General features: G+C 45.2%; 1 protein-coding gene across 1 annotated transcript in view; it reads right to left on the bottom strand.

The window, feature by feature from the left end:
• The window catches only part of NHS (NHS actin remodeling regulator), a 360,638-nt gene extending 348,754 nt beyond the window's left edge, over positions 1 to 11,884 (bottom strand). Inside the window, exon 1 of the mRNA XM_080653713.1 lies at positions 11,179 to 11,884. Within this exon, the coding sequence (XP_080509839.1) occupies positions 11,179 to 11,725 (547 nt within the window). The 5' untranslated portion in view covers positions 11,726 to 11,884. The remainder of the gene's footprint in view (positions 1 to 11,178) is intronic.
• Positions 11,885 to 13,456: the final 1,572 nt, after the last annotated feature.

The raw sequence follows: 13,456 nt of genomic DNA, 5'->3' as shown, positions 1-13,456 counted from the left end.
AATCCATAGTTCTTAGTCTGGTCCTATTGTGGAGTCCAGAAGTTCCTGTAGAAACATATTCTCCCATGTCCATATTAACACAACAGTTCTGGCAGGGAATAGTGTGAGAGCACCAGAGTTCAAATATTGCTTTTCTACCTCAAAAAGTTATCTATCTGAAGTGAGGAAATAGTCCCTCTCTTAATAGGGATGTGGGTTACAGAAGTGCATACAGTTGTTAAAATTCATCAAACTACACAATTGCAATCCATACATTTCACTGTATGGAAATTATACATTGATTTTTAACAAGAATTTTCTTTAGAACAACTTCTAAATTTTCCCAAGAGAGCAAAGTTACAATAAGATTCTAGAAGTGCCTATTTTCTCAATATCAGACGTGGCTTTACAAAATACATTAGACCTATGTGAGAATTCTCTTTTGCTCCTCCTAGAAGGAGCACAGCATATTTTAACATGGTTTCCTTTGGAGCAAGTCTGGCCCAGTAAGAAGAAAGGAGGGCTTTCCTTTACTTCTCAACTTTTATGCCCTTTTGTGTGGGTTGAATTGCCTAGCCCTAAACATAAAACAGAAAATGTCAGCATCTCTAAGTTGGATCCAACATCTCATTACTTCCACCAAACCACCACCATCTCCCACCAGGATAACTGCCAGAGCAATTATCCTACTTAGTCGTCCTGCTTCTACCCTTCCCCCATAGCTTCTTCCCTATACAACAGCCAAGGTGATCCTTTTAAACTCTAAGTCAATCATGTCACTATTAGACTAAAATCCTTCCAATGAGTCCCCATTTCGCTCAAAGCAAAATCTTCACAAAGGCCTCCTAGACCCTACATGAGCTGCCCTCCACCCCACCTCCCTGACTTCCTCTCCTCCCGGTCTCCTTGCTCACCCCACATTTACCATGTCAGCCTCCTTACCATCACTTTATCACACCAGGCATGATCTCACCTCAGGGCCTTTGCACTAGCTCTAGTTCCTTCTGTTGGAATGCTCTTCCTCCAGCTATTGACATCATTAACTCCCTCACCTCTTTCCAATATTCCCTAAGATGCTGCTTCCCATTTAAAATGATAACCCCACTCCAATCCTCTGGATTGCCCTCACCCTGCTCTAGTTTCTTTTTGCCCATAACTTACTATCTCCTAACATGTTCGGTAATCTCTTTAAATTATGTTTAATTATTTTAAATATCTGTGTTATGATTTTGTTTATGGCCTACTTTCTGAACATTGATGAAATCCAAGCGCCTAGAATAGTGCCTGGCATATAATAAATTAATGAATTTGGATGATAAGATTATTGGTGGATGTTTTTTAATTTCTATACTTCTTTGCATAACAAAAAGAGGCCACAAAGAACATTGAAATCTTAGTAGTCATCTGACCATGCAAAGGGATATAGCATTGCTTGGTCAGCTATCTCTTTCCCCCTGACCCAGCATTTCACAGATTTAGACACAGGTTTTCACCTACTTGGAAAAAATTTACACATGCCTCCCACTCTGCATGATCCAATTACAATACCAATAAAATAACAGCAAATAATTACTAGGGGCTCACCATGTGCCAGGCACAGTTCTCAGTATCTATGCACTTTGACTCCTTCAGTCCTGTCAACAATCTGATGCAGTAGGTACTGTTTTTATCTCCATCCCAAAGGAAAATAAATATTCAGTAAATTGTCCAAAGTAATACAGCTTTGAAGGGGTGGAGCTGGGATTTGAACCCCTGCTGTCTAACTTCAGAATCCACACTCTTAACCATATACTTGCTTCTCAACCATTAGATAAAACTGACACTTGCCAACCTTACTCAAATTGAGCCTAAGCAAACTACAAAGGTCATGAATTCCAAACCTTTCCTTAAGACACAAGGACATAAGGTTCCCACCAGGTATCATAAAAGAAAGGTTTAAGCACTCTGATTCTCTGCCTTTAACAAACCATGCATTTTGGACTCAGACAAATGGACTCTAAGACCCAGAGTCCCTTGAAGTCCAACAGTGCAGTCATTCTATGACCAAAACACCAAAGCATATTCTCCAAAATAAAGTATTTATCCAGTATATACAAGAAAATTTTAATGGCCCCTCTGATGGCTGGGAATACAGTTTGAGCCAGACTAACCTCATTTCCCTTTTGAGTAGGGTTATTAGACTGGGAGATCAAAGAAATATTACAGACGTATGGTATCTTGTTTTCGGCAACCATTTGACAATCACTCATGATGATAAATCTTGTGGGCAAGGTGGAGAAATGTGGTTTTAATGGGACTGTGGGGGAGCATTTGTGACTGCTGCAACAATGGTACCCAATGAATGTTGATTAATAGACGTACTACTGTCTGCCAATGAGATCTGGCCATCAGCCCATCTGAACAACAGTTTTATCAAAGATGTGGGTGATGGGCTAGAATCATGTTTATGATGTTTTCAGAGAGCAAAATGCTGTGGGCAGTAGCTGACACATTGAATCAAGATTTTAAACCATCATGACTGATTGGGAGTGAAAGAGCAAAGCAAGCAAGATTCAATTTAACAGAGACAATGGGGAGTCTTGTGAAATTTAAGTTCAAAATACCAACTGCACCAATGGAACAGAGGAAACCTCATGTAAAAGAACTGCCACTATAAAAGAAAGGAGTTCGTTGGGCCATAAGAGCAATAATGCACCAACAGTATTCTGCAATGGTTAAAAAAAGAAGGGCCATCTTAGTCCTAGTGGAACATTCATATGAAGGAAGGAATGGTTCCATTCACGCTCTGCAACTGTGGGAGAATGCAACCAGTGTGAGAGAAAACAAGAAACTTGGCATTAAGAGGCCTGGTTGAAAGAACTGAAGTTGTTTTACCTGGGATAAAGTAACCTGTAGCCACTTAAAAGATATCCTGGATAAGAGATTGTAAACAGATTCCAGCCACCGGAATTAAGACTAAAAAGCTGGAATTACAATAAGACAGACTTAGTCTCAGTGTAGATAAGAATTGTTTCAGAACAGGAACAATTCATCAATAAAGTTGGGTTGGGGAAGGCCACTTCCCACTCATGGGTGTCTTAGAGGGCATGGAAACCAGATGGGTTGCCATTTGGGACATCTTTAAAAAGAATCCCACCCTGGTTGGGAGATTGGATTCAATGGGTGCTAAGGTCTTTTCCAACTCTAAAATCCCAAGATTCTCCAGCTCTTATTAAATTCATTTTATTCTTGGTTAATTTCACTTGGAAGGACTTAGGAACATCATAATAAATTATTTTTTTAGCATATGGATGCCCAAGTCCTCAGATTCCTATTTCAGTACAATCAAACCTTCTCATGTTTATTAATGGATTGAGGGATGGACATTAATGTCAAAAACAAAAAGTTGTCATGCCTGTCTTTTTCATTCAAAAAGATGAGCTAGACAGGGTTGCTGTCCTTTGTGGGCTTGTGGTATGGTAGGAGGGCTCTCCAAAACCTTGTTTCAATAAATTTAGACCTTAAAATTAGAGCTTTACATTCAGAAACTATTACTACTTCATCATTTTTTTATTTTAATTTATTATCAAGATGTGATTCATGAGGAATTCTTGATGCAAAAAGAACTTTTAGGAATGTTTGTGATTGATGGTTTGTTCCAGGCATACTGTTCCCATGCTTTTTAATAGTGTCCTACAAAATCTTGTGTTCCAGTATTTTAATAGAGTAAAAAGAAATTAAACTGAACTGTCAAAACAAAATTCCCACATTTGAAATTGTCTTTGTCCATAAAATTATAGCGCATTATATGAAGTCATTGGATCCTTAAGACTCTTGGGCTAACATGGGACAATAGGAGAAATTTCATAGACCACAGCATTTTAAAGGTAATGCCCATTAAATGTAGACTAGAAGCTCTGAGACTGAAGATGTTTCTGAGAGCTTATGTGGAATTTATACTTTCATGATGGCATTGTGTGGAAAAGATCTCCACAAACAGAAAGAAAGAAATCCTGCCCTAGCAGGTTTTGCTCAGCAGATAGAGCATCGGACTGCGGACTGAAGGGTCCTGAGTTCAATTCTAGTCAGGGGCATGTGCCTCTATTGGAGGCTCGATCTGAGCCCTGGTCAGGGCCTGTTCAGGAGGCAGTCAATGGATGTGTCTCTCTCACATTAATGTTTCGCTCTGTCTATTCCACTCCCTTCCACTCTCTAAAAATCAATGGGGAAATGTCCTCAGGTGAGGAGAGAGAGAGAGAGAGAGAGAGAGAGAGAGAGAGAGAGAGAGAGAGAGAGAAGAAATATTGTTATTATCTTAGCAATATCAACCCAACAAGAATCTCAAGGATTTCCTAGGTAAAGTAGTTCTGTAGTTTTAAGAGCCCAATCCAGTACAACAAAAAAGTCTAGAAAGAAATGTGTTGCTGTGAGAAAATTACAACCACGAAATATTAACCTTTGAAGATTGCTTTCTTCTCAGTTGTTCTATGATGGGTTTAAAAGCAGTTTTCAATGGAGCTGTTAGGGTCTCATAATGCCTCAAAAAATTCGCTGAGCAGAGACAAGAGGAAAAGAAACCTAACCACAGTTACTGAAACATTAAAAAACAAAACAAAACAAAACAAAAAAACACCCCACATGAGCCAATTTGTAAATGGTTTTTGCATGTAGTAGAATGAACAGAATGGGGAGGAAAAGGATCATCCTTCCAAAAGCAGAATGAACCCTTGATTAGCATTACCATACCAAGCCAAAATGACCAATTCACCCAATATGTGACTTCCTAGTGTCTTTCCATGTTTAGCAGTTTCTGTGTCTGCTCAGGCAAAAATTATGCTTCTCAAATATGGAAGCTTGGATCTCCCAGGGCCATCACTGATCTCATTTCACAGGATGATAAACAGTACTCTAAAAGGCTGGCCAGTGGACCACTGAGGAAGTGAGGTGGTGTATCTTCATCATCTTAGACTTGAGTTCCTCCCATGTCCCTCACACTCCTAAAGCACTAAAGTTCTCTTCTAAAGGATAGTAAGTTATTTCCAGATCCACTGCAGAACACCTAGGAGTATGACTGGATTGGGGTATAAAATGGAGAAGACAGGGAGGGTCAATGGGTAGAAAAGCAAGAGATGAAGTTTGTCAAGTGGACAGAAGCATAGCGAGAATGGTCTTGATTTTAATACAGTAATTCCCTGGATTTGTGCAGCAATGCATGAAAGAAAAGTCTAGTGCTTGGAAAAAACACTGTGGACTCAGACCCGGATCCCAATTCCAGGCTCTAGCAGTTTCTTGCTGTTGCCACCTGAAGCAAGTTGCTAACCCTCAGTAAAGTGGTAAAATAATTGTAACTCTCTCATAGAGTTAGTGTGAAGATTAAATAAGGTAATTCACATAAATATCTTAGCACAGGACCTGGCATATAGCAGAACTCAATAAATGTTAATTGAAAATAAAAACAATCCACTCAATAGATGGCAAAAGGGTCAGTGTAGTGCAATGGGGAAATAATGTTTTTTTTGGTAAGTGGCAATGGATCAATTGTGTATCCATATGGAAAATAATTAATGTTGACCCCTATCTCACACCATTTGCAAATATCAATTCCATTGGAATCATGGGTCTAAACAACAAAGGCAAAACAAAAGACTTCTAGAACATAAGAGAATATCTTCATGACCTTGGAGTCAGTGAAGAATTTAATAATAAACAGAACAGAATAGAAAAAAAAAAAAACACTAATCATACAGAAAATGATTGATAAATTACACAACATAAAAATAAGAATTTCTTACCAAAAGACAACACTGAGAGTGAAAAGGCAAATCACAGAGTAAGACAAGGTCTTTGCAATTCCTATAGCTCACAATGACTCATATCCACAATATATAAGGAACTCCTACAAGACAATAAAAAAGATGCAAAGAACCTTATCAAAAAATGAGCAAAAGTCTTGAGTAGGGAATTCACAAGAGAATATCCAAATGGGCAAAAAAATATATATGAAAAGGTGCTCAATCTCACAAGCTATCAGAGAAATTCAAATTAAAACCACAATGAGCCCTAACCGGTTTGGCTCAGTGGATAGAGCATCAGCCTGTGGACTGAAAGGTCCCAGGTTCGATTCCGGTCAAGGGCATGTACCTTGGTTGCGGGCACATCCCCAGTAGGAGGTGTGCAGGAGGCAGCTGATCGATGTTTCTCTCTCATCGATGTTTCTAACTCTCTATTCCTCTCCCTTCCTCTCTGTAAAAAATCAATAAAATATATTTTTAAAAAAACACAATGAGATTTTTATCACCTACCCACCAGGGTAGAAACAATTAAAAAGACAATAACAATGTTGGTGAGGATGTAGAGCAACTGGAACTTTCATCTATTTCTGGGAGTATAAATTGGTACAACCAGTTTAGAAAACTGTTAGGCAATAGCTAGTAAAGCCAAACATACCCAGCCACTTTGTCCACACAAAAGAGCTATGTATTCATAAGCTCATCAAAAGGCAAATAAAAATGTTTGTGGCAAAAGCCCTAAAATAGAAACAACCCAAATGGCCAACATCAGGAGACTGGATCAACAAATTGTGATATATGCACACGATGAAATTTTATTCAGCAATGAAAATGAACAATCTACTGTAATGACATGGAAGAATCTTGCAAACATAATGTTGGGTGAACACTAAAAAGTATATACTATATGACTCCACTTATATACTAAAATTCAAAAATAGGGAAATCTAATTGATAAATGTGGATGTCAGAATAGTGGTTACCTTTGGGACAGAGATAGTGACTGAAAAGGGGCCTGGGGTGGGGAATGTTTCAAGATACAGTAATGCTTTATTTCTTGATCTGGGTGATAGTTATATGAGTTGTTCACTTTGTGATAATTATCCAAGCTGTACACTTACAATTTGTGCACTTTTCTGTAGGAATGTCCAACTTTAATATAAAATTTACATTAAAACTCAGTAACTAAATATAATTAACTGCAAAAAGAAACGACATTAAAATGTCTACGGATGAACAGCTTGGGGGTGAGGCCCATGAAGTAATTTCCAAAATCTCATGTTTTAGTGACTTGAAGTGGGCTTACTTAAGTTTATGACCATAAATTTCAGAAGGCTCTCAACACAGACAGGTAATGTCCTTGTACTTTCTTAACCCATTCATGTTCCCTCCCAGAGACAACATTAACACCTTGCCTTCTTTTCCCAAATTACCAATACCCTTACAGCTGATGACCTCACCAGGTTCTTCACAAAGAAAGTAGATGTAATTGTATAAGAACACATCCTACCACCATCAGTTCACCAGCCTACCTGCCTATCTGCCCATATCCTCCAATACCCATGGATGGAAGGATGCTTTGATCCCTTCCCCTCTCAGCTTCTCAAGGTCTTCCATAGTTATCCAATTCTCTCCCCAGCATGATCAATTGCCCCCTCTCTGTGAAATCTAAATGTGCCAAAACATCAATACCTTTTAAGAAAATCTCCCTTGACCCTGTATTCCCCTCCAGGCAATGCTCCATTTCTCCACTCCCCTTCAGAGTAAACTCCTTACAAGAGTTGTTTGTGGATACTATCTTCTCTTCCACCTCTCTTGTTTTCTCTTCATCTTATTTGGCCTCCATTTCCACCTCTCCACTTAAATGGCACCTATTAGGGCCATAAATTACTTACAAGTTACCAAATTCCATGGCCTTGTCTTAGTGCTTATCTTACTCTTGGAAGCATCTGACCAAGTTGATTTCTCCATTCTTGAAACACCTTCTCCTGGCTTCCATTAGACCATACTCTCCTGATTTTCCTTCTAGCTTGCTGGTTGCTCTTTCCAAGTCTTCTCCTTCTCTACTAAACTTCCAAAGTTGGACTGCCTAGGCTAAGTTCTGGCCCCCTTTTTCTTCACTATCTACATTGCCCCTAGCTCCAAGGCTTCACATACCATCTCTATGCTTATGTCTCACATTTACCTTTCCAGTCTGGACCTCTGTCTTGGATTCTGAATTTACGCATCTAATGGTCTAAGTCTCGAGGTAACATAGTGCAAATAGAAAAATATTGATTCTATCCTCCCAAAATAAAATACCCACTCTTCCATTAGTACCCATTTCTGGAAACTGTCTTCTACAAGTTGTTTAAGAAAAAAAAAAAAAAACTAGGAGTCATCCACAGTTACTTCTTTTCTTCTCACTCCCTGTACCAAATCCAATGAATAAATACTGTCAATCCTAGTTCCAAAAATGAATTCAGAATCCCACCACTTTTCACTGTCTGCATAACTACCTCCTTAGTCCTAGCCACCATCACTTGTCATACTAACTGGTTTACCAGACTTCAGACTTGCCTCAAGAGTGACTTCACTAAAATATATGTCAGATCAGGTCACCCCTGCAAACTGTCTCCCCTTTCCCACCCTGAGCCTGTCTCAGGGCAATGGGAAGCAGCTGTCCAAGGATGAAGCAACATGAAGACTGCATGTGGAATGGTGATACTGGTGGGAAGGCTATACAAGGAGTATGGAGTCACCCAGACACCTTCAAAGGGAAAGGAAAGGGAATGTGGGTCACTTCCTTGAAACTCCCCTAGGCCATAAGCAATGCTAAAGGTAGATGCATAATGTAGCAGATAGAAGCCACTGGTACTCTACCCATAGCCCTTCCCACAGGACCCCTGCAGACATTCCTGTATAATCTCTAGGCTTTTCCTATCTCTCTACCTAGCCTAGCTCAGCTAGGCAGAACCCTAACATAGAGCAGGCCAAGAGAGCCAGGGAATTCATACTCCAGGTTCTACCTTCCCTCAGTGAGGGGTGGAAGTTGGTGGATAAGTATTCCAGCTTTCTCACTCCTCAGTGGAACACTTCTGAGGTATGTGCTATATTGAACCCGGGTTGCCCACAAGCTCACACCGTGCATGAGCTTTCCTCCCTACACTGTCCCACTTCTATACTCCCTCCCCGTGCTTTCTGACTGCCTTCTGAAATGAACCACTTACACAGAAACCGTGGTCTCTGCCTCTGCATGCTGCCAAACCCCAACTATGACACACTACTAGTATTGTGCCTTTCCTTCCAAAGGTAATGCCTTCTATGACATCAAACAAGAACAGTGTTCTCCTAAATTCATATGGACAAAGGAAGAGGGGGGTCTGGACATGAAGTGTGGAGATAATATTTCAGAAAAAAAATAAAAAATAATAGATTTTTACATCTATCCCTGGAGTTATTTATTTATTGATGTATTAATACACATAGAGTATACTAGTATATTCACCATCGACTGTTTGCACACATTTAAAAAGTTCTCTTTTCTCTATTAACCATTAGTTTGTACTCCAAACAGTTAAAAGGACTTGAAAGGACGGTGTCAAATCCCATATGCGTAAGTGCCCACTGCTGCCTCTATGGAAAGAGGGAAGGGGACCCAATCTGCTCCAGCACTTTATTTCACTTGTGTGAAATCTAATTTAAAGAGCAGTGTGTGTCACACCACACCACACACACACACACACACACACACACACACACACACACACACACGGGAAATGTACGCAGCACTCAACAGTCTGCAAAACTTCCCTCCAGTTCTTTTGAAGTAAAATCACCACTCACCCCAACCGCACTCCCCAGATATCAGCGCTGTTGAAAGTGAAGGGGGCTGTCCCTGCTGTGTGGTTTGAGGTAAAAAGGGAGGCAGGATTAAAGTGCTCATTTCAAGTCCCAAAAGTAAAATACGGCTTGGCCTAAGGCAGCCCTAATTCTTTCCAGAACTCATCCCTGGAATTGCCCTTTTAAACAACCAGTCATTAACCCAACTCTGGGTCTTTTATAGCTGCTAAAACCTATCGCGCACATCATTTATTCATTAGGCTTATTATTGTTGTTATTGCAGAAAAGCAGCGAATTCCCTGGGTGGGGTTCAAAGAGTTTTTGTTGTTGTTGTTGTTGTTGTTGTTGTTGTTGTTGTTGTGTGTGTGTGTGTGTGTGTGTGTGTGTGTGTGTGTGTGTGTGTGTGTGTGTGAGTGGGGGCAATCTGCAAGCTGGGTTGCAGGGCAGAGGTTCCCTGAAAGGATGCAGAGAGAGCTCCCCCGCCCCGCGCGCTCCAGGCCACCGCGCCAGTGCAGCTGCTGCAGCAACGCGGGAAGCTTCTTATGTAAGTCAGAGCCGCTGACATCACCTTCGCTGAGTGTTACAGCGGGACTAGGCGCCCAAGGAGCAGAGCACCGGCCTAGTGCCTCCGCCCACCTTCTGCTCATTCCTAAAAGATTCCCTCGCAGCCTGATTTGACTGATCTTGCGCCAGGGGACCCTCCTGAGCGCCTCTCAGAGGAAAAATGACACAGAATGACATGTATTGGGAGCCCTAGGGTGTCGCAAGAGTGAAGTTAACGGGCAGCAAAGATGCTCAGGGGTCTTCCATATGCGTGCGAATTTGGGCGACAGTACCTGGGGGGGAGGGCGCCTCTGGGATCCTCGAAGAGCAGATAACACAGTATTATTTAGTAGGAACTTATGCTGTTCAGGGCAGAGAAGAGATGGCCCAGGGGTCTCGCCGATCTCCCCAGGGCCCGGGACACTCCTCCCTCCATGCCCCTCCCGCGGCCTCTCTGGGCCACAAGGTTGGAGCAAAGTGCTTCAGAGTTCTTCTCTCCAGGAGGCAAGAGGCGCCATGCTACATCGCCCAGGAGCGCAAGGCACAAGTTCGGGGCTCCGCGCAGCCCCTGAGGTCACAGTAAGAGTGACAAAACCGTCAAGGCGAAGCAGAAGCCCTGAAAAGACACTCACTACTCCTGGAGCCCCCAAGCACGAGTGGGGGTGGGGTCGGACTATAGGGCTCAGGTTGGGCCACTGGAAACCACATAAGTTGCACCACCCCCGCCCCACCCCCACCACCGGAAAGGGACAAGGAAGGTGATCACCAGAGGTGAATGACAGACCCCTCTGCCTCCTGTGTGGCCTTAAACGTCCCCTTTCAGCCCTTGGCTGCCTTTGAGTTCCGAGGCCGCCCCTTTAACTTTCTCCCCTCTGCTTCTGCATCCCTGCAAACTCTCAGCACCTGGAGGATTGGGGTGGGTCCCAGGGGAAGGAAGGGGTGGCGAGGCAAGAATACGGTGCAAGCTGCAGTGGGCGCGGCGCCGCGGGGCTGGGATTGCGGCGACCGGGGAGGGCGGAGGGTGCGGCGCAGGAGCGGAGCGCCGGCTGGAGGCGCGGATACTCACGCACTGTCTCTTGCTTGGGGTCCAGCGTGCCGAGGACGCGCTGCACGCCGCCGAGCTTGCCCTGCAGGGCCCAGACGCGGCGGTGGGTCAGCTGGATGTCGCTCTCGAGCTCCTGGAACAGGCTGCACGCGTGCCGGGCCACGTCCGAGAGCTGCCGGAGGACTCGAGCCAGCGCGGCGTTGCTGACCGCGCACAGGTCCAGCATGAGCAGCACGGCCGCGGCGGCCGCCGAGGGCGCCTCGCCAGCCGCGGACGCCGCCTCCGGGGCCCCCGCAGCGCTCTCCTCGCCCGCCGCGGGCGCCTCTCCGGGTGGCGGCTGCGCCTGATCGGTCGGAGCGGGCAACGGGGGTGGCGGCCCGGAAGGTGCAGGGGGCGCACGGGGGGGATCCTCCGGCCCAGGCTCCACGGCCTTGTCCCGTTGGCTGGGCGGCTGCAGGGACGGCGGTGGTTCAGTGCTGCCTCCGTTTGCGTCCTCCGCTGGGCCGGGCGGTGGGCGCCGCTGCCGGCACAGCCACTGCGGCTCCACGATCCGCTTGGCGAAAGGCATCCCGCGCTGCCGGTCTGAGACTTTCTGGTCTCCTCAAAGCGCCCCCTTGCAAGCTGGGAACCGGGCGCGCCCACCTGGGCGCAGAGGGGGCAGGAGTCAGGCAAAGGCGCGCTGGGGCAGTCCGGATACGCAGGGGTCTCCTCAGTTCACCTGGCGTCCTCCTCTTCCCCGCCCTCCCTCTAGCAAATCAGTGTACCCGGTCCTCCTCCGGGTGCACGTTCCAGGGGAGGATGACAAGCGTGGGTCACAGAAATCCTGGGGTGCGCCTGGGCTCTGCTCACTTGCTTCCAACCCGGGTCAGCTGGCTCAGCTCCATCATTCCAGCGCTCGCCACCACCGCCCGGCTGCTGCCGCCGCCACCGCCTATATAAATGGGCGTGTGTGTGTGTGTGTGTGTGTGTGTGTGTGTGTGTACGCGCGCGCGCGCGTGTGTGTCTGGGTGGGTGGGTGTGAGTGTGTGTGCGCGCCTCAGTTTGAAAGTACCCCAACGCAGGCCTCTCCCCGCGCGCCCTTTGGCCGCTCCTGGGAGCGATTGCGCCCAGGCTCTCTCCCTCTCTGGGCCAGGAGGAGGTTTCAGAAAGGCGCTTTGAAAACCCGGAGAGAGGAATCCGCCTCCAGCCCCGGCGCAGGAGGCGGCGCGGGGGCGGCGGGGCCGACGCAGGGCGGGGGGTGGGAGGGGGGAGTCCAGGGCCAGAGGGGCGCAGCGCCCTGTGCGACCGCTGGGAGTCACTGGTGGCCTCACCGGGCTTGTTCCGACGCAAAAACACTTCCACACATCCAAGGGGTTAGGATTGAGACTGTCAGCGTGGCAGGGCAGGGAATCCTCAAGTTGGGGTTGGGGTGTAGGTACAAAGCGCAGAGGTCGAGGGGTGGGGTACTGGGGATGCAGCAGATCTGGCGTGTTGAAGCAAGTTGCTTCACCGAATTCCAGCTCTGAGCAAGTCCTTTGGGTTCTTAGCAGGGAAAGCCAGGCCGCCCCTAAGAGTGTCCTGGGCTCTGTGAGCCCAGTGAGACAGCTGGGAAGGATGACCCAGCGTGGGTGCACCCCAGTGCAGCCACAGTGGCCAAGGTGCCATTTATACCCGCTTCCCAGGCATCACTGGGCCAGGTCTCTACAGAATATCATGAATGAGACCCAAACCATCAATGAGCAAACCCTTCAGAAAACTGCTTGCAAAACGCATTGACATGTTAGGTGAGATAAGCAGGATTACCTTTCTGTCACCCTACTGTGCTGATCATACACAGGGTTTTTAAAGTCCTCCAGCAGAGAGATGATGATTCACAGAAGAAACTTTTCCTCTTCAGTTAACTGAAAGGTATAATTTCTTAAAAGCCATGTATTTCTATTGCAGCAGGCTGGATACTGTCAGCCTAAAACGGTTTTAAAATGAGTTTGGGAAATGTTAATAAAATATATGTTTTCATCCCTCCAAAAAGAATACTGTAAAAGTATTTTTTTAATTTTAAAGCCAGAAGCCAAATCTAGGGAATGCAGCCTTTATTTCATGTGTCTAAAGAGAACATGGGGAAAAAATGTTTTATGGCAACAATAAAGTCCTCCAGACCTGTGGTAGTGTCTCCTCTCCTCACTCCTGCCTTAGTGGGAGCCAGCACAGGGCCCCACAATCAGCTCTTTGGACTGGCCCACACTTTAGTTATGAAGGCTTCAACAGACCCTTCTCTTATTCTACCTAAAAAAGTAAGATGTTTGGCAAGAGAATGTCCTTG

The sequence above is a fragment of the Plecotus auritus genome (assembly GCF_963455305.1).
Source record: "Plecotus auritus genome assembly, chromosome: X".
NCBI classification, from domain to species: domain Eukaryota; kingdom Metazoa; phylum Chordata; class Mammalia; order Chiroptera; family Vespertilionidae; genus Plecotus; species Plecotus auritus.
This window is presented reverse-complemented; position numbering and strand designations above follow the sequence as displayed.